Here is a 21,459-nt window from a genome sequence, read left to right as displayed (position 1 = left end):
TGAAGAAAACTTAAATTAGAAACCTAAAATGCCTGACTAATCTTATTCTAATTTTTTCAAAGTAAATGAGGAACAAAGAGTCCAGTTATTTTAATCATCTGGTACAGCAGAACAGCGGCTTAACTTTTTTGTTCTAGATAAGAAGAGTAGTTGATTTGAGAGGGCTTGTTAGTATTTATTCCATTTCTCTCCCGTATTTGTGTGTGCACGCGTGCGTGTGTGTAAATAAGTTAACCATTTTCTTAAAAATTCTCCTTTTGAGTAGGGAGGGTGGGTGTTTTAAAACTTTTTCTCTGAAGTCTTGGCTCCTGATCAATTTTTAAAGATGCCATCTTATATATTTTTCCTCCTGCTCTTTAATGCCTTTTATTTATAGATATGTAAGCATTATTAGCTACAGAATTCTGGCCCCCAATTCCCATTTCAGATTTTTATTGATATAGAAAACTCTATTTTTTGAGAAGAACAAATTACATACAATAACTTATTTGTACTGGTAAGCACCTTTAGACTATTAGTATTGATAAGAAACAAAATCCTAAATTTCCAGGCTCCCTAAATCAAGAAAAAGAACTGAAAATAATGTCGACTATGAAAATCATTGTTTGGAAATTGTGATCTTTTTTTTTTTTCTTTTTAACGTCTTCTGGTGTCTTCATTATAAGAAAATAAACGAGATTTCAAGTCTTCCCCACCTCCAGTATCATGACCTATAACTGAACATTACACCTTTTTAATGTTTTCTTTAGAAGCCCTGATTTATTTGGCTTTTGTTTATGTTGATACATGTCCATGGTTATTAAAATTTCTGATTATGTAGGACATAATTTTTAAAGTATCTTTAGGGTATACACTCTATAGTACTTAACATCTTATTCAGGTTATGACTTTGAACTGCATCATTATAACACTAAAAAAGCAACCTTGGCAAACTTCAGTACCTTACATAATGTAAGAAATAAAGAATAGCTTGAATTTAAAATACTTTCTATATGTTTACTTAAGGTATTCTTAAGGGCTTTTAGTGCAAAGATAAAAACATGCGTTGGAGTGCATTAACTTTCCAACTTATATAAGTGGTGTAGATACCTATGGCATTAATACCACATTTTGATGGTTGGATCACCCACCAAATTCCCTTCTCTCCTTTTTTACTTTTTTCTGCTTACTTTCATTGCAAGTTTCTTTCCTACCCTTCTTTCCCACCTACAATTTGTAACTGAAAGAAAGAAGTAGCTCCACACCTTACCTAACCTACTCTTAACCTACTTGGTAGGGAGGATTCAGATGCTCGAATAAGGGATTTTAGTCATGCCTTTTAGAAATTAGGGAGCAAGAGATATATAGAAAAATTAGGCCGGGCGCGGTGGCTCAAGCCTGTAATCCCAGCACTTTGGGAGGCCGAGACGGGCGGATCACGAGGTCAGGAGATCGAGACCATCCTGGCTAACACGGTGAAACCCCGTCTCTACTAAAAAATACAAAAAAAAAAACTAGCCGGGCAAGGTGGCGGGCGCCTGTAGTCCCAGCTACTCGGGAGGCTGAGGCAGGAGAATGGCGTAAACCCGGGAGGCGGAGCTTGCAGTGAGCTGAGATCCGGCCACTGCACTCCAGCCCGGGCGACAGAGCGAGACTCCGTCTCAAAAAAAAAAAAAAAAAAGAAAAATTAGAAATGTCTCTTCTACCTTTATTAAGTTTACCTTTGAAAAATATGAAGAGGGGCAGGAGGACGGAAAAACGAACAGAACTTCTGCTGGAATATTGTGACAGATTTACTGACAAATATTTTCTAACAGATTTTTACCAACAGGCAGTTTTTGTTTTCTTTACTGACAGACCGTAAATGTACTTCTGGTTGGCAGCAGCTGCATCATTATAACACTAAAAAGCAACCTTGGCTAACTTCATTACCTTATGTAACGTAAAAAATAAAGAATAACTGGAATTTAAAATACTTTTTATATGTTTACTAACAATAAACTATTTTCAATGCAGGAAATAAATCTTTCCCCAAAGAGGAATCCCCCCTCAATTATTTTCTTTTAGACTTAACAAATTGGAGTAGATGTGGTTTTGCTCATTCTTTTATCTGCTGGGAACTATTTTAAGTCTCCTGTGTAAGGCAGATTCCGATGACCTCGGGAAAGTCACAAGACCTCAGTTTCCTCAATGGTAAAAGCAAAGGCAGTGGTTTCTACCGTCCTTTCTCACTGCACCATTCAGCGCCAGTGCCCTCAGGAGAAACACACCCAAAGCCTAGTGTGCTCTATCTCTAGACTTGTGAAATTTCTAGAGTCTCAAAGTGAGTATGTTTAAGGCGGTATAATAAAAGCCAGGTGGCCGACAGTTCCTAAAGTTAGGCTGGCAGTGGCGTGAACAGGGTCTTTTGGGCCACCCTGAGACCCGCCCCAAGTCTTGGCTTCTCGCTCCTCGTCTTGGCTTCTCGCTCCACTTCCACAGAACGTATTGAATCAGGGGCCTGCATCCCCGCGCCGTGCCGACGGAGAAATGGACTCCTTTTCTCGCTCTCGTGGAGTTTCGTCTTCTGGGTGAGTGTGGCACCGGGTCCTGGGCGGGTGATGTCTGTAGTTGGCAAGCGATCCTCAGCCAGAAAACTGGCCGCGCACACAGGCGCAGACACGCGAGCATGTTCCTGCGAACCAGCTTGGGCGCATGTTTTCCTCCCTTGCATTCTTTAATGCTCAGAGACCGTAAGGGGATTTATCGAGAAGCATTGCGGTGCCCGTGCCCGGTTTGGAACCGCGAGCACAATATCTGGTTCCTTTGCAGTACGGTGGTTTGCTCTTGACTTACGACCAGAAACCGGAACAGAAGGAAAGGGAGAAAGCAGGGGAGGTTCGGGGACGACGGCGCTCCGGGCAGCAAGGCAGCAGCTTCCAAAGCGTGGAGGATGGGATTGAGGAGGAACGGAATACGGAGAAAGAGGGAAGCTGAGGAAAAATACTCACGCCAATGGGTAAAAGGGAAAAGGTGAGAAGGAATGGAGTAGGAGAGGGAACCAATGGTGGGAGAGGCGGAGGAAGAAGGGGGAGGGGCAGAAGCCAATGGGGGAGCGGAGGGGAGGGGGAAGCAGAGGGGAGGAGGGAGCGGGGACGCGAGCGAGGACGCGGTCCCGCGCGCTCGCCCCCTCCCTCCGACTGGATCGCTCGCGCCTTCCCAGGCTCCCGGGAGACGAGGGCAGGGGCGGGGCCGTGCCGGGCGCGCGGCGCGGGAGGCGTCGCGAGGTGAGGGGGCGGGGGCGGGGGATTGTGGGGCCGGCAGCGCGGGTGCGCGCGCGCGCGCGCGTCCCGTCCAGGCTGCGCCGCCGCTCCGCCCCCGGTCGGGTGTGTGGCTGCGCGCGCCGGGAGAGATGCTGAGGTAAAGTTCGGGGAGAGAGGGAGAGGAATCCGTCAGCGCGAGGGAGCCCGAGTGGCCGCCATTACTGAGCCCGGCGCGGCGGCGGGCGCTGGGGAAGGGGGGAGGGACGGGGCCAAGGCTGGTGGCGGGAGGGAGGGAGGGAGGGTGGCTGAGCTGGCTGCGGGAGCCGTGGGGCTCAGGGTTTCGGGGCGTGTGTGTCGGGGAGGGCGGGGGGAGGTGGCTGAAGGGACGCGCCGCTGGGTGAACGCGCCGGGGAAGAGAGGCGAGCAGAGAGTGGAGGAGGAGGCGGCGGCGGCGGGAGCGCTCCCCAGGAATGTCGCTGCCGCCGCCACCGCCGGGGCCGCTGCCGTTGAGGAGGAGACGGAGGAGACCGACGTTGTTAGGTAGGACCTTGCGGCCCCCGCTCCTCCGAGCCTGCCTGCCCCCTCCCGGACGGGGACCCTCCTGCGGCTAGCTGCCCCGCTCGGTCGCCGCTGCCGGTTGTAACCAGTTGAAGGGGTTGGGGCCCCGCGGCCGCCGAGGGGAGCCTGGCGTTGCATTCGGTTTTCGCAGGCCGGGCGGGCAGCAGCTGCAGCGTTAGGGATACGGTCGGCGTGAAGGGCAGAGAGGCCGGGGGAGGGAGTGCTTTCTCCACAGGTGACGGGGCCAGGGTCGGCGGAGGCCTGGTTGCTGGCCAGGGATCGCCGGCCCCGCCAGGCGTCCGCTCTCGCCCGTCGCCTCACTTGCTCGGGTCGCGGGTGGTCCATCGGGAGGGGAGGTGGCGGTGTCCGTTGGCCGGGTTGCTGCTGTTAACGAGTTCCACCTGGAAGGGGTACACGGGGCGGGTGAAGATTCGCGGAAACAGTCTCGGTTGCAAACTTACGCCGTGTAGGGGGATCGGCCCTTTCACTTTCCCTCATCTCCCCGACTCCTCCCTGGGTTCTCTTCACCAATTTTCCATCCGCTTTGAAGCTTGGAGTAAGATCTGAGAAGTTGCACTGCGCAACCAGAGCCCAGAGTCCTATGGGCTGACTGTGACTGGGTTGAGGCTTTGATACTGAGTTTTCGCTAGAATAACCTCCAGATTCTTCCTCTCTTTCCACTAAAGAAAAGTATCGGGGTGGGGGTGGGGAGCCGCGCGGGAGCGCGCGCGCACTTATCCACACAGAAATACTCCCTCTCACCCTCCCTCTACAGCGTTATTAGAAATGCAGGAGAGCTGAAGGCACGCGGGTAGCTGAGGTTGAAAGGTGCACGGAAGTAAGGGCAAACTGTTACTAGGACGTTTAGTAAAATCCCGAGAAAGTTGTAGGGGAGACGCTTATACTTCTACCATGTGATAGAAATGCGGATTTGGCCATAGCTTAATAAATGGGAATTCAGATATTTTGAGACAGAGCAAGATAGGCATATAGATGGGTTTGTGCTCACGTTTTAAGTTTAAATTCTCATCGATCATTTACTTTTTCCTTTGTGATAGGTAGGAAACTGATTTTTTTTTTTTAAATGTTCAGGTATAAAACAGCAAAATGCTTCGCTGTATTTACTAGTACTTGCTTATGTTGCCTTCTACAGGTGGCGGGTGGGGGGGTTGGTCGAGTTTGTCAGTTCCACTTAAGTCCAGAACCAATATTCAGTTAGAACAGTTAGGTGTTAGGTGGTGTTTATCCGCGTGAAGGATCTGGTTCACTTCATGGGAGATTGCTCTACATTTCCATTTAAAATGGTTCTCCTAACAAAAATTTCATCTAGATGCAACGATTAGACATTTGGAATAATGTTTGGTTTAAAAATATGTTAATGAAACCTGTTAATTCCAGTTTATTTGTACTTTAATACCATGAAACGGTATTCTTATTCAGTGTTTGTAGATAAGCATACTAACCGTATAGGTAACCTACTGGACAGTTTCCTGAGTAAGATTTTGCTTTCATTTTAAATTCCTTTCTCATTTTTTGCTTTCATCTATCCTTTGTATACTAATTGACCTCCATTACCTTTATCTATAGTACAAAGAGTGGTAAGTATGTGTCACCAAAAACTTGCAAAGATACTGGAGCAATTTATGACTAAAACACACTGGAGTGAAAGGCTGTGCTTGTAACTTTCAAGAAATAGCACTATTGATCTAATTGACTTAAAGCAGAATCAGACGGTACAGATGATTAAATAACTATTGATTTGCTTGTCTTGTGTAGGCTACGTTTTTAAACCCAGATCAACATGTCTTATTTTGCCATTCTCTGTGCATTAATTGTTAAGAGTACTGGGGAGTGAAGTGGGTTACCCTTTGATGTAAGAATTGTGGCAGAATTCTGTTATCTTTATGAGTTTTGTAGTGCCCCTCCCCATTTAAACGACCTTAGCAATTTTTAAAATGTATTCCAAAATTATTACCTTAATTATGTCACAAAATACTTATCTTAAGTGTTTTGAAAACCATCTTCCCTTCTTATTTGTGTTTGAAAAGCTTATTAGCACTTTTTTTGGAGAGTTATTTTGACCTTGAAAGGTAAGATTATTTAAGGAATGAATATTGTATTTGCATTCCATTTTTGGATTTGAAGTAGCGATACAGCTTATAATAAGTTTTCTAACTCACTTTTTTAATTGAAGAAAAAGTTAGGTCTTATAAAGACTTTAAACTTTTCCATCATTGGCAGGATGTAAGATGAGTGTTGGCCTTTAGTGGTCACTTCTTAAATATGAAATGGCATAATAGAGATTTTCTTGGTAGCTACAGAATAAGTTTTGTCACAACTCTAGTTTCCATAGATACTATTTTAATAACTATTTATTTGGGTTGTATGGTCCACAGTTTTTTCTTTGCATACCAAGAAGGTGTACAGTAATATAATTGGCTGAAGAAGCATTGTACAATGTTCTGTTTTAGTGATGTTTATGTCTCTAAAAGATACTTGTAATATACATTTAAAGTACACCAAGGGAATTTAATTTCTAAAAGAACTGTGAAGAAACATCAATAAAGTGATTCATCATTCAGTAATTTGAGTAATCAGGCTCTTAAGTGCAGGCTTTTGTCGATCATTTTATTGAAGTAGGAAAAACTATATTAGAAATTAAGAAAAATGCTTCAATGCTAAGAATTTTAAGTATGAACTTTAATTGGTTTTCAAACTCTGTTCCTTGGATTCCTGTGGGTTTTTTCCTAGATGCCTTGAGACTTCCTACGACAACCCGCCCTCCCAAACCAGGACAGCTTCTGTTTTTATGTATTAAATGTATTGTATTTAAATATAAGAAAAATATTTATTATTTAAATATAAGAAAAATAGCTAATGGGTACTAGGCTTAATACCTGGGTAACAACAGACCCCCTTGACATGAGTTTGCCTTTATAACAAACCTGCACATGTCCCCCTGAACTTAAAGTTAAAAAAGAATGCCCCTAAAAAAAAAAAACCATCTACATTAACTTTTTTTTAAGTCTCTGATTTGTTATTCATTAGTTCAGATTACTTTTATTTAGCACTTATTATGTGCCAACCCTGGAATTACCAAGATAAATTAGATACAGGTATAATAGCTCAAGCTATGTAAAGGAGTAAATAGTTAAAAATATTAAGATGTGAAGAAAAAAGAATGCCTGTTTTTCTCAGGACCTTTGGGAATCCTTCATAGAAGAAGAAACATTTTGAGTTTTAATTGCAAGTAGGAGTTTAGATGTAAGAGAAACCAAAAAGGATAATCTTTTTTTTTTTTTTCCACCACTGTGTTTTGGAAGCTGTCTACAATACTTTAGATTTGCAGTGAAATGAAACAGATTGTTAATGCTTGGTCATATATGTATGTTTTACTTCGTAAAATTATTACTTGGGAAAAAGAGCATAACCTTGTAATTTCATGGTTAAAATTTGACTAGTATGTCACTTGCCTAGAGTCTCAAGCTTTTCATCCTGAAGAGTTAATGGTAAAAATGGATATTCATTTTTCTGGTGTTAGATTAGACTTAGCCTGTTTTATTATCCCTGACCAATATTTTATTGAGCAGCGAGGCACTGAGTGGTACAAAAAGTATAAAATACTACTCCCTTAAAAGATCTTTTAACTTTTGTGGAGAGACAGCAAGCATGACACTTTAAGAATTTGAGGTATATACAGAGAAATGCATACTGATTTAAAAGTTAGTAGAAAGGAATTTAGCTAAAGGAAGTATTACTTCGATTACATACTGATTTAAAGGTTAGTAGAAAGGTATTTAGCTAAAGAAAATATTACTGGGAAGTAGCACACAATTGGGGTAATGAAGGGGGAAAAAGACATTTAGGTAAGTTAATGACAGTGTGGACTGAAAGCACAGATAAGTAGAGGACAGATTAGCAGATGGGAAGAAAATATAAGATAAAAATGTGTAGTCCCAACTACTCGGGAGGCTGAGGCAGTAGAATGTGGTGTGAACCCGGGAGGCAGAGCTTGCAGTGAGCAGAGATTGCGCCCCTGCACTCCAGCCTGGGCGACAGAGCGAGATTCCGTCTCAAAAAAAAAGATAAAAATGTAAGAGCATCAGTTTTGTATCTTATGAGCCAGAGTGAAAGATTTGGGGAAGGTATCAATGCAAGAGTGATAGAAAGGGTGATATGGAAATAAACACGTAACATTGGCATAACTATTTGTCTAATTACTGTATTTTGTATTTGGCTTGTCAAACAGCCTTGGAAAAACTCTTACCTTGGCTTCTGATATGGCATAATTTGTTTATTTTCTTTCTGTTGATCATGTTCTTTTACTGATTCAAAATTGTTTGTTTCTTTTTATACTTACCTTTTGAGAGCCACGGTAATACCTCTTTTAGAGAACTAATAAAAAATTAACATACTATAATCTAGAGCCGCGATCCTTTTTGGTACCAGGGACTGGTTTTGTGGAAGACAGTTTTTTCATGGAATTGGGGGCGTGGTTTTGGGATGAAACTGTTCCACTTCAGGTCATCAGGCATTAATTAGTTAGATTCACAAAGGGAGCAAGCAATCTACAGTTCTTGCTCCTCTGAGAATCTACTGCTGCTGTGGAGGTGGAGCTCAGGTGGTAATGCCCACTTTCCAGGCCACCCCTCACCTCCTGCTGTGCAGCCCAGTTCCTAATAAACCACAGATGGGTACCAGTCTGGAGTTGGGGACCCCTGATCTAGAGAATTTAAGATCTAGATTTCTACTCTTCTGTATTAAACAAGTATCTAATTCTTCGTATGTTTTCTTTAGAAAATAAGAGTATTACACCAAATGGTCTCATAGGTAATTTTCTGAAGTTTATGATGCTGAAATTTATGTTAGTAATCCTAAACTTGCCTTGTTTCATTACCGAAGTTTCGTCTGTCTTTGGAAATAACACCTGAAAGTCAAATGAACCACCATCTATTGCTGAAACTGATTAGTTTTTCATTAAGAAACACTGGTTTAAAGTGTTGTCTTTTATTTCTTATGTCTAGTAGCCAGTTTCCAAGCTCTCTTTCTCTTGCATTGCTCATTTATTTATTTATTTATTTATTTATTTGAGATGGGGTCTTGCTCTATCACCCAGGCTGGAGTGCAGTGGCGCTCAGCTCACTGTAACCCCCGCCTCCTGGATTCAAGCTATTCTCCTGCCTCAGCCTCCTGAGTAGCTAGGATTACAGGCACATGCCATCGCACCTGGCTAATTTTTGTATTTTTGGTAGAGATGGAGTTTCACCATGTTGGTCGGCCTGGTCTTGACCTCCTGACCTCAAGTGTTCTGCCCACCTCGGCCTCCCGAAGTGTGGAGATTACAGGCGTGAGCCACGGCACCAGCTGGATTCCTCTTTTAAATTCTATGATAGTTCGGGGGCTTTTAGCCTGTAGTATTTGTCTGTCTCTTGGGCTCTGTGCCCAGTGTTGTATTCCTCTTCTAGACTAATCTGTAGTGCTTCTCTATTGCTTATGAGAAGGTCTAACTCTTGTTTTCCCTTGAGACCTAGGGTCATAACTTATATGTTCAAAACAGTATTTCTTTCCAACGTGGGTACTGTACTCAGCCATTTTACCCTAATTGTACACCTGGAGAGACGACTTTACAATCCAAATCTCGTCTATTTTTTAAGGCTCACTCAAATCCTTCCTCATCATTGAAACCATTCATCTGTTTCAGGGGTCTGCAAACTATGACTTCTGAGCCAAATCTTACTTGCTCTCTATTTTTATAAAATGGCTTTCTGCATTTTGAAATGGTTGGGGGGCAAATTAAAAGAATAATATTTTGTGATATGTGAAAAATATATGAAATTCAGATTTTCCTAAGTAAAGTTTACTATAACGTAACCATGATCATTCATTTAAGTATAGTCTATGACTGCTTTTGCAGTATGACAGCAGAGTTGAGTAGTGTGACAGACACTGTGCAGCATGCAAAGCCTAAAATATTTACTGCCTGGCCCTTTACAGAAAAGGTTTTCCAAACCCTGAGTTGTTTCCACTTGCACTTTCATTTCTTTGAATTCCTGTTGCATGTATTAGTACCATGGTATATAACACATTGCCTTTATCTCCTCAGCTATGGTACTATTTATTATTATGCGTTTTAATAATATAGTGTGGAAAGTGCTTTTCTTTTTCTTTTTTTTTTTTTCTTTTTTTTTTTGAGACGGAGTTTCGCTCTGTCGCCCAGGCTGGAGTGCAGTGGCCGGATCTCAGCTCACTGCAAGCTCCGCCTCCCTTGTTTACGCCATTCTCCTGCCTCAGCCTCCCGAGTAGCTGGGACTACAGGCGCCCGCCACCTCCTTTTCAGTTTTGTTTTTTTTTTTCTTAATGCATACTTACTTTAAAGCTTACACCTCTTGTTGATATTCTTTTGCAATCAGGTGCTCTCATTTTAAAAATTGTTAAGCCTTACCTAAAGTTGTTTGTGTAATGAAAATGACGGTTCCTCTACTATATGGCATTGTAATATTTAATATCAAATTATGCCCTTCTCCCCACTTCTCGGTTCTCCGAGGTGGAGAGAAAAGGACTCAGACACTGGAAGGGAAGTGAACTACCAAGCCATAGTTACTGGCTTGGTAGACTTTCCTATATGTACCTTTATACATTGAAAATCCTTGACAAAGTTAAACCGATAGTAGCTAAGCACAGTAGATAAATACTACAGTTGTTTACCTAGGTTGATGAACATGGGATGACCTTTGGTCCTTCTGTTTTCCATACAGAAATGAAAGAATTTAGAATGACTTGCACACCAAGGCCCCAGGGAAATAACATGTTATCAGAGTAGGGTGTAGATTAAATAATAGGGTGGAAGTTAATGTGTTTGGGAATAGTTTTGGTCATTGGTTTTTTGCATATTTTCAGCAGTGAAGTTTTTTTTCCAACAAATTGAAATATCAGAAGATAAAAATAGGTAAAGCAGAATTACCTTTGCTGTGTGGATTTGCCGAGCTCCCTGGGTACTTTCCAGTTAGACCCTCGAAGTACTACAAACCTTTAGGCTTACTATTTATATACCCATAATGTGTGTTAATGATCACATTATAGTCTTGGGGGAAAAAAATTGGACTTTTTATGTTAGTATATTTTGCTGTACTAGGTGTAATGGGCCCAAAGCAGTACGTAATTGTTGTTAAGTGTGTTTACAAGTGTGACTTCAGGATTACCTAGTGGTTTGGAAGCTGAGTATTCTTAATCTGGAGATTAAGTCATTTATTCATCAAATATTTACTGAGCACTCACTGTGTTGTCAGGCACTGTTGCTGGAGATATGATTCCAAAACAAAAATCCCAGTGCTTCTAGGTTATTTAGTTACCACATAAATTGTTCAAAGTTTTGATAGGTTGGTTCTCTCTTCATTTGCCTGATTATATTCTTGTTTCAAGACTAATTCATGGGAATAATGACTTTTTAGGGCGCATTTCAGCATAAAAATTGTGTGCTTTGTGGTATAAACTGTGGTTCAAAGGTGAAGTATTATTTTGAGTTCAGGACTTTGAGACCACAACATAGTGAGACTCCCTACAAAAAAATTTAAAAATTACCTATGTGTGGTGGTGCACATCTGTATTCACAGCTGCTTAGAAGGCTGAGGAAGGAGGATCATTTGAGCCCAGGCGTTTGAGGCTGCAGTGAGCTGTGATCCTGCCCCTGCACTCCAGACTGGGTGACAGTGAGACCCTATTTAAAAAAAAAAAAAAAAGAAGAGAGATTATGGAATGTGAGTTCCTCTCCTACAGGTATTACATTGTTGAATTACTTAGCTATTTTATGTGTGTTAGAATGACTTTTTGATATCTTCTCACTTTTCACAGCATTGATAAATTTACCAGAAATAGCAACATTAAGAAAAGGCAGGCTGGAGGTGGCTCACGTCTGTAATCCCCATACCTTGGGAGGCTGATGGAACAGGATTGCTTGAGCCCAGGAGTTTGAGACCAGCCTGGGGAACATAAGGAGAACCCCTCTCTACAAAAATATTTTTAAATATTAGCTGGGTGTGATGGTGCATACTTATAGTCCCAACTAGACAGGAGGCTGAGATGAGAGGATCACCTGAGCGCAGTTCAGGGCTGCCGTGAGCTATGATCATGCCACTGCATTCCAGCCTAGATGACAGATTAAGAGGCCTATCTCAAAACAAACAAAAAACAGAAAAGTAATGCATCAGTATTACACTCTGTTCATCTTTTTTTGTTGTTGTTTTCTATTGCTGCTGAACGAATTACTCATCTTTTAGTGTGCAGTTTATTCTTCAACTGTTTCCCACAAGTTTGCCTAAGGTTATAGAATATATGATAATCTTTGGGCTTTGTTCGTGTTTCTTTTGAATATTTGTTTACATAAGGGATATTTATTTGGTTTAAAGAAGATAGAGCATGTAATTACAAAGTTCCTTCTGTGTAATTAAGTCTTGGAAATGTAATTTCTTATCATAAATTTTGTGATTCTACAAGTCTATAAACAGCCAAAAATTTTGAATTAACTATATTTGGGGTTGCACTCAACTTCACTTTTGAAAAAAATTTTTTTAAGATGTCATAAATTAAAATTAGATTGTTGTGCTGGCTAAATACATTATTATAGATTATAGTTAGCTTTCATTCTCATGGTTTCATTTTTGACTAAATATTTGAGTTTAAATTAGGATTTATGCATTGAATTAGTAGCTGTTATGTGGGAGGCACTGTTGTAGGCTTTTGATATACTGGTGAAATAAAGATTTGTGCCTTGTAACTCTTTTATTACGAGTGGGATGCAGAGAGGAATAGAGTTAATGACATAAATAAGGTGTATAGGAAGTTAGGAGGGTAAAGAGTTACCAGTGGGGTCTTTGGGGATATTTTGAAAAGTGTAGTGCAAAGGCAAGAACATGCCTTCTTAGCATGTTATCTTCCTCCAGTGTGATTGAAGCAGAATGAGAAGGGTAGAATAGTATTAGGGGAGGCCAGAGAGGTAAGAGAGGGTTGGAGAAGATCTTGTAGTAAGCCATTGAAAGGACTTGCTTTTTATTTTTAGCAGTACTCGAGAGTTTTAAACAAAAGAGTGGGAAGCTCTGATTTATGTTTTAAAAGGAGCATTCTGGCTGCTCTGATATGAATAGACTGGGAAAAGGGAGCAGGAGTGAAGCAGAGGAGTTAGTTTAGAAGACTTTGGAGTAATCTTGGGCCAGAGATATTGATGGGTGAGAGCAGTAAAAGTAGAAAAAACTGAAAAGGATATATTTTAAAGATAGGACCGTTAGGAATTTCCTGACATGGTATAATAATTTAAAAACGTAAAATATTTTTAAATACATACCTTTTATTAATGAATGCATCAGTTTTGTGAAAAGGTACGTGTCTTAGTTCTGACTTATTGAGATTTAAAAAAATTTTTTTTGGATTCCTCGTAGAACTTTTTTTTCTTGATTTGCAAAGGAGGATGCGGTGTTTCAATGGTCTAGTGAAATATCTTAGAAAACTTAGTTGGGAAGATAGTTTCATTTTGACACAATTTTAATTTCTATAAGGAATTCTATATAATTTCTATAAGATTATCCTAAAGGTAATCTTAAAGGCAGAATGAGAGACTGCACTGCAAGCTATTAAAAGCAGCACTATTGCTTAAAAAAGTAAAAGATTGGGAATGAAGAGATTTTCCTTCTAACCTTATAATTTCTAATAGGTTATTGCTACTTTTGTCTTGGTTTCTTCATCAGTAAAAATAAACATGATGCTAGATATCATAAGAGCAAGTTGCATGAAAGTAAGCTTATGTCAAAAATAGAAAAGATGTGCATGATTGACATAGATATTAAGACTGAAAGGAGTTTTTGAATTAACTCAAACAGCCTTCATATAATTGAAGACACTGGCCGTTAGTTTATTAGTGGGAGCATGAAAAAAACAATAATTTTTTTTTTGTTCTTAGCACTGAAAAAAAAATTGCTTGAAGAGGACAGTTTTGATCTGGATGTAAGGGACCAATGGATAATTTGTATATATATATGAACTATCTCAGTGTTTGAAATGAAATTCCCTTAAAACCTGTTACAGCCAACTTCATGAGATCCGTTGTCCATTGAGGTGGTAATACCATACTCATTCAAACAAATGGCCAAACGCTTTTGAGGGCAAGGGGACAACAATTTTTTTTTTTTCTATTTTGTGGTTTCTCAAACTTATCTCCCCCTTCCCCTGCCTTTTTTTTGTTTCGTTTTCAAACCAAAGCCTCTTGAATTAAGTAAACCTATAAATCAGATAAGGAAGGCACCCCTCTGGTGAGAGCTGGAAGGACTCTCCCAGCACCCTTCCCACATCTAGGTGGAAGAATTTTTCTGTCACAGTTTGAAAATCACTATATGGTGACTCACGACATAAGCTCTGGAGTTGATTTCAAAATACCAGCAGGTAGTCTGCTTTAACAGCCTTGTTAGAAGGATAAGGATGTTCCTCCCTGTATCTAATGGGCATTTTACTGTGAATTGTTGTGGAAACCATAGAAGTCATGTGAAATTACCTTATTTTTAATTTAAACATGAACATTTAAGATTCAAATTGCCACTGTCAAATGAATGAGGATGTGTTGAAGCCTTAGTATTAAATTTTGACCTCATTATAGTTTTATTTCTGTCAAATAAAAAGCTTTCCAGTTTTCAGTGACCAATGAAAGAGTGATAACTTATTGCCTCCACTCTTCATTTAAGACCCTTTTGTTTCTGAAACTTTAAAAATACATTTTATGAGAGAGTGTTTTCATTTCTGCTTTACCTTTCTATCTTAACATATAGAGTATATCTCAGTGTTTTGGGGTTTATGCTATTGGAGAGCAGAAGTGAGTCTTAATGAGTAATACTATTCAGAATTATATTATTTGGGTAAGCATATTTGACTTGAAGACAAGGGATGCTTTTACTTTTAAAAACGTCTTTGAATTACTGTTAGTTTTCAGAATAGATGTTTGTTTAATAAAGAGTTATATTTCATTATGTAACTGTAGTGTTTTTACTGTACTGTAAAAATTCCCCAAAATAATCACCAGATAAGTCTTCTTTTGATAAGTATATCATCTGGAGGTTTTGCTTTTCTAATGAAAAAGAATAGATCTTGTATTCTCTTGTGTTTTCAATATTTTGCAATTAATTAATTGTTAGGTATGGAATCATTGTGGTGTTTTCCATGCTAAGTTCCCTTTATGTCACTGTATATATAACTTTGTTGTCCAGAATACACTATGTTTTCTTCTCTGTAATATCCATAAATAAAGTGTTCACTTGTTCTTTTACACAGTTCAGGTAAAGAATGTTAAAGTTGATGCTGGATGCAAATTTTCAATTTGGCCAGATTAAGATTTGTAAAAATTTACTTAATAAAAAAAGTTAATAGGATTGGATGGGACTGCCCTAGTTTCCTTTACTACATGTATACACTGCTGCCACATAAATATTTGTAAGTCACAAGTCTCATCACATTATTTTTCGTAAATCTTAAGCAGCTTTCCATGGTTCCAAGAATGAAATAAAGAACTGGAACTAATATTTATTAAGCCTCTTCGCTAGGCACTTCACATTTTAAAAAATGATTTATAGATATAGCCCTGTTTTATAGATGAAGGAACTATGTCTTAAGAGTTTTAGGGCTTTACTGTTGTCATCAACTAGTAAATGATAGGAGTCCGATTTTGAAATTAGTTGTATTTACACGTGGTTTCCACTTCCTTGTATTGCCGCTTCAATATAGTAATATTTACTACAAAAGTGAACCTAATATATATTTTGTTTGACTGTCAGATGGCTATTAAATATTTAGTTGAGGTTGATGGAATAAGGTTCTAAAATATGAGAATAAATCTGAAATTTTATTTTTAAAAATTATGTATTATAATTTTACCAGAAATATTAGTCAAGATTTTAAATTATGAGCACAGTTTATCTTCACCATTAGTTAGTATAACATATGTTCGGTGTAATTGAAATAGATGTTTACTTACAACAGAGGTCAGTGGACTAGCAGGTATTTGTCAGAGAGGGTAGGAAGTGGTCTTTTCTTACTTTTCTTAGATTTTTTTGGTGTGTTCTTTATTTTGTCTGGATTGAGGATACTTTTCATATGTACATTGCTAGTGATTTTTTCCTATCTTGAGAAATTTGGAGGTGGAAATGATGTAGTTCTTTTAATTTGTTCTCAAAAGAATGTGAAGAATCTCTTAAAAACTTTTTAAAAAGACCAATTTATTACCTACATGAAAAGTAATCAAAATTAAATTGTATGGAATTCTTAAAAGTTATCTTGTGTTACTAGCATATCAAATAATTCTAAAAGATTGTCTCAGATATATCATTTTAAAATTATTTAGCTTGGTGCTACTCAAAATGCGGTCCTTGTGCCCTTTGTAACTATTTTGAGAGGAAATAGTTCCAGAAAATAAGAGCATTTAGGATCAGTTTGGCAGTTTTAGGTTTCTTGAATCTAACAAAAAATCAAGGCTTCGATGTAAAAATAAATTTCATTATATTTTGCAGTTGGTCTTGTAGGTTTGAAATAAAATTTGGTCCTTAGAGAGTTTAAGAAGCAGTGATCTATGTAAATGCCATCATTATTTGTATTGTGTTCACTTACTTCTGTTTTCTCTGTTTAAGTATTTAAATAGTCAATTTTTGGGGTGCATAACATTTGGTAGATTTTTTTTAAAAGACTTGAAATTTATTGAAAAAAATTTTATATTCTAAAATCTTATCAAATTCTTATGAAATTCTGTTTTAAGGAATAAGTTTTGAGGAACCCTGTAATAGAAAAAGCAGATTGTTTTGTATTTTTAAGTTGTGAGGGAGTTGCAAGGCAACTAGTATATTTTAGTTATTACCAGCATAGCCTCCAGTGACAGAAGGCAGGAAAATTAAGGGAGTGGAAAGGACTAGCTGTTTTTTCAAACTCACAGGAAGGGGTAATTAGAGGCAAAATGTACATTTGGTTTAATAGAGGTTTATTTTAAAGTTTGTGAGACATTACATTAGATTTTGTATTTTGTTAGGTTTGCCTTATGTTTTGAGGTCATCTTGTATTTATAACAGTAAGTCATAAACTGTTTATGTAGTTACCTCTTAAAATACATGTATCATTATTATTAACTTGTATGGTGCTTTGTTGTAAACATCTTTATTATTTGTAATTCACTGTATGTAATTTGTGATTAAGATTTGTTTTTTTCCCCCCCCTTTATAGGAAGATGATCCCTATGATCTTGAAGATGTTTCTGCACAGAAATGAGGGAAATACAAAGAACCAAATACAGTTCTGAAATTTGGGATCTGTATTCTGAGATGATTTTATTTTCAGAATGAGAAGCATATCTGGTTACCTTTATGAATGTAGAGACATGAGAAGAGAGTTATGATGGCAAAAAACAAAGAGCCTCGTCCCCCATCCTATACCATCAGTGTAGTTGGACTCTCTGGGACTGAAAAAGACAAAGGTAACTGTGGAGTTGGAAAGTCTTGTTTGTGCAATAGATTTGTACGCTCAAAAGCAGATGAGTATTATCCAGAGCATACTTCTGTGCTTAGCACCATTGACTTTGGAGGACGAGTAGTAAACAATGATCACTTTTTGTACTGGGGTGACATAATACAAAATGGTGAAGATGGAGTAGAATGCAAAATTCATGTCATTGAACAAACAGAGTTCATTGATGACCAGACTTTCTTGCCTCATCGGAGTACAAATTTGCAACCATATATAAAACGTGCAGCTGCATCTAAATTGCAGTCAGCAGAAAAGCTAATGTACATTTGCACTGATCAACTAGGCTTAGAACAAGACTTTGAACAGAAGCAAATGCCTGAAGGGAAGCTCAATGTAGATGGATTTTTATTATGCATTGATGTAAGTCAGGGATGCAATAGGAAGTTTGATGATCAACTTAAATTTGTGAATAACCTTTTTGTCCAGTTATCAAAATCAAAAAAACCTGTAATAATAGCAGCAACTAAATGTGATGAATGCGTGGATCATTATCTTAGAGAAGTTCAGGCATTTGCTTCAAACAAAAAGAACCTTCTTGTAGTGGAAACATCAGCACGATTTAATGTCAACATTGAAACATGTTTCACTGCACTGGTACAAATGTTGGATAAAACTCGTAGCAAGCCTAAAATTATTCCCTATTTGGATGCTTATAAAACACAGAGACAACTTGTTGTCACAGCAACAGATAAGTTTGAAAAACTTGTGCAGACTGTGAGAGATTATCATGCAACTTGGAAAACTGTTAGTAATAAATTAAAAAATCATCCTGATTATGAAGAATACATCAACTTAGAGGGAACAAGAAAGGCCAGAAATGCATTCTCAAAACATATAGAACAACTTAAACAGGAACACATAAGAAAAAGGAGAGAAGAGTATATAAACACTTTACCAAGAGCTTTTAACACTCTTTTGCCAAATCTAGAAGAGATTGAACATTTGAATTGGTCAGAAGCTTTGAAGTTAATGGAAAAGAGAGCAGATTTCCAGTTATGTTTTGTGGTGCTAGAAAAAACACCTTGGGATGAAACTGACCATATAGACAAAATTAATGATAGGCGGATTCCATTTGACCTCCTGAGCACTTTAGAAGCTGAAAAAGTCTATCAGAACCATGTACAACATCTAATATCCGAGAAGAGGAGGGTAGAAATGAAGGAAAAATTCAAAAAGACTTTGGAAAAAATTCAATTCATTTCACCTGGGCAGCCGTGGGAGGAAGTTATGTGCTTTGTTATGGAGGATGAAGCCTTCAAATATATCACTGAGGCTGATAGCAAAGAGGTATATGGTAGGCATCAGCGAGAAATAGTTGAAAAAGCCAAAGAAGAGTTTCAAGAAATGCTTTTTGAGCATTCTGAACTTTTTTATGATTTAGATCTTAATGCAACACCCAGTTCAGATAAAATGAGTGAAATTCATACAGTTCTGAGTGAAGAACCTAGATATAAAGCTTTACAGAAACTTGCACCTGATAGGGAATCTCTTCTACTTAAGCATATAGGATTTGTTTATCATCCCACTAAAGAAACATGTCTTAGTGGCCAAAATTGTACAGACATTAAAGTGGAGCAGTTACTTGCTAGTAGTCTTTTACAGTTGGATCACGGCCGCTTAAGATTATATCACGATGGTACCAATATAGATAAAGTTAACCTTTTTATTTTAGGGAAGGATGGCCTTGCCCAAGAACTAGCAAATGAGATAAGGACACAATCCACTGATGATGAGTATGCCTTAGATGGAAAAATTTATGAACTTGATCTTCGGCCAGTTGATGCCAAATCGCCTTACTTTTTGAGTCAGTTATGGACTGCCGCCTTTAAACCACATGGGTGCTTCTGTGTATTTAATTCCATTGAGTCATTGAGTTTTATTGGGGAATTTATTGGGAAAATAAGAACTGAAGCTTCTCAGATCAGGAAAGATAAATACATGGCTAATCTTCCATTTACATTAATTCTGGCTAATCAGAGAGATTCCATTAGTAAGAATCTACCAATTCTCAGGCACCAAGGGCAGCAGTTGGCAAACAAGTTACAGTGTCCTTTTGTAGATGTACCCGCTGGTACGTATCCTCGTAAATTTAATGAAACCCAAATAAAGCAAGCTCTAAGAGGAGTATTGGAATCAGTTAAACACAGTTTGGATATAGTGAGCCCAGTTCCTGCCAATAAGGACATATCAGAAGCTGACTTGAGAATTGTCATGTGTGCCATGTGTGGAGATCCATTTAGTGTGGATCTTATTCTTTCACCCTTCCTTGATTCTCATTCTTGCAGTGCTGCTCAGGCTGGACAGAATAATTCCCTAATGCTTGATAAAATCATTGGTGAAAAAAGGAGGCGAATACAGATCACAATATTATCATACCACTCTTCAATTGGAGTAAGAAAAGATGAACTAGTTCATGGGTATATATTAGTTTACTCTGCAAAACGGAAAGCATCAATGGGAATGCTTCGAGCATTTCTATCAGAAGTTCAAGATACCATTCCTGTACAGCTGGTGGCAGTTACTGACAGCCAAGCAGATTTTTTTGAAAATGAGGCTATCAAAGAGTTAATGACTGAAGGAGAACACATTGCAACTGAGATCACTGCTAAATTTACAGCATTGTATTCTTTATCTCAGTATCATCGGCAAACTGAGGTCTTTACTCTGTTTTTTAGTGATGTTCTAGAGAAAAAAAATATGATAGAAAATTCTTATTTGTCTGATAATACAAGGGAATCCACCCATCAAAGTGAAGATGTTTTTCTACCATCTCCCAGAGACTGTTTTCCCTATAATAACTACCCTGATTCAGATGATGACACAGAAGCACCACCTCCTTATAGTCCAATTGGGGATGATGTACAGTTGCTTCCAACACCTAGTGACCGTTCCAGATATAGATTAGATTTGGAAGGAAATGAATATCCCATTCATAGTACCCCAAACTGTCATGACCATGAACGCAACCATAAAGTGCCTCCACCTATTAAACCTAAACCAGTTGTACCTAAGACAAATGTGAAAAAACTGGATCCAAACCTTTTAAAAACAATTGAAGCTGGTATTGGTAAAAATCCAAGAAAGCAGACATCCCGGGTGCCTTTGGCACATCCTGAAGATATGGATCCTTCAGATAACTATGCGGAACCCATTGATACAATTTTCAAACAGAAGGGCTATTCTGATGAGATTTATGTTGTCCCAGATGATAGTCAAAATCGCATTAAAATTCGAAACTCATTTGTAAATAATACCCAAGGAGATGAAGAAAACGGATTTTCTGATAGAACCTCAAAAAGTCATGGGGAACGGAGGCCTTCAAAATACAAATACAAATCTAAAACCTTGTTTAGTAAAGCCAAGTCATACTATAGAAGAACACATTCAGATGCCAGTGATGATGAGGCTTTCACCACTTCTAAAACAAAAAGAAAAGGGAGACATCGTGGAAGTGAAGAAGATCCACTTCTTTCTCCTGTTGAAACTTGGAAAGGTGGTATTGATAATCCTGCAATCACTTCTGACCAGGAGTTAGACGATAAGAAGATGAAGAAGAAAACCCACAAAGTGAAAGAAGATAAAAAGGTAAGGTTAACTTAAGGTCAGTGATGTTTATAAAAATGCTTGTTGTTGCTTTTTTAAAATACTGACATCAGTGTTAGAATTTAGTCTCATTCATTCCATACGTGTAATTAGTAGCCCTTTTTAATTTTCTGAGTATTTTGTGGGGATAAGTGATTTTTTGTTATTTTTGTGCTTTATTGGGATAGAGTTTGATTTCATATTCTTCAGCATAAAAATTCTGGATGAATGTGTTTTTTCTTTTTACGGAAACCCAGTTATGAAATGATTTTGTTCTTAATTTTTCCATTTGTAAATCATCCTATTTTTCTGCTTTTCCCTTTTGCCTTACCATTTTGCAGTATTAGTTGGGCATACCTGTCTCACTCAAGGATATTAATAATGCAATAAAATTGTAACAGTTTATAGTCTTGGATATTTATTAACTTTTTCAGGCAGCTTCTTTGCAGATGGTGGTATACTGCCTGAAGGTAGACAGAAAGGTTTCTGAAATTTGAATTGCAGAATTCTAACCAAATTAAAAGAAAGAAAGCAAGCATTCTTTCATCTTTTACATTTTCAG

The 21,459-nt window shown here is 38.5% G+C and overlaps 2 protein-coding genes across 5 annotated transcripts in view; one reads left to right on the top strand and one right to left on the bottom strand.

Moving 5' to 3' along the window:
• Positions 1-1,794: 1,794 nt before the first annotated feature.
• LOC117071042 (mucin-1-like) lies at positions 1,795-4,124 on the bottom strand. The gene is made up of 2 exons (XM_033190839.1): positions 3,613-4,124; positions 1,795-3,466 (listed from the first exon to the last, which is right to left on the bottom strand). The coding sequence occupies exons 1-2, from the start codon at positions 4,122-4,124 to the stop codon at positions 2,722-2,724; spliced, it is 1,257 nt and encodes a 418-aa protein (XP_033046730.1). The 3' UTR covers positions 1,795-2,721.
• ARHGAP5 (Rho GTPase activating protein 5) overlaps positions 2,904-21,459 on the top strand; it is a 73,084-nt gene continuing 54,528 nt past the window's right edge. For 2 of the 4 annotated variants that reach the window (XM_033188318.1, XM_033188315.1), the window contains exons 1-2: positions 3,378-3,761; positions 17,016-20,900. In XM_033188318.1, the coding sequence (XP_033044209.1) occupies positions 17,184-20,900 (3,717 nt within the window). In that variant the 5' untranslated portion in view covers positions 3,378-3,761; positions 17,016-17,183. Of the gene's footprint in view, positions 2,992-3,272; positions 3,762-17,015; positions 20,901-21,459 lie in introns of those variants that run through there. The other 2 variants (XM_033188317.1, XM_033188316.1) reach the window with 2 other exon arrangements.

This window comes from Trachypithecus francoisi, unplaced genomic scaffold, assembly GCF_009764315.1.
Source record: "Trachypithecus francoisi isolate TF-2019V2 unplaced genomic scaffold, Tfra_2.0 Lachesis_group3, whole genome shotgun sequence".
NCBI classification, from domain to species: Eukaryota; Metazoa; Chordata; class Mammalia; order Primates; family Cercopithecidae; genus Trachypithecus; species Trachypithecus francoisi.
Note: the sequence above shows the minus strand (reverse complement) of the source record. Positions and strands in the feature narration are given on the sequence as shown.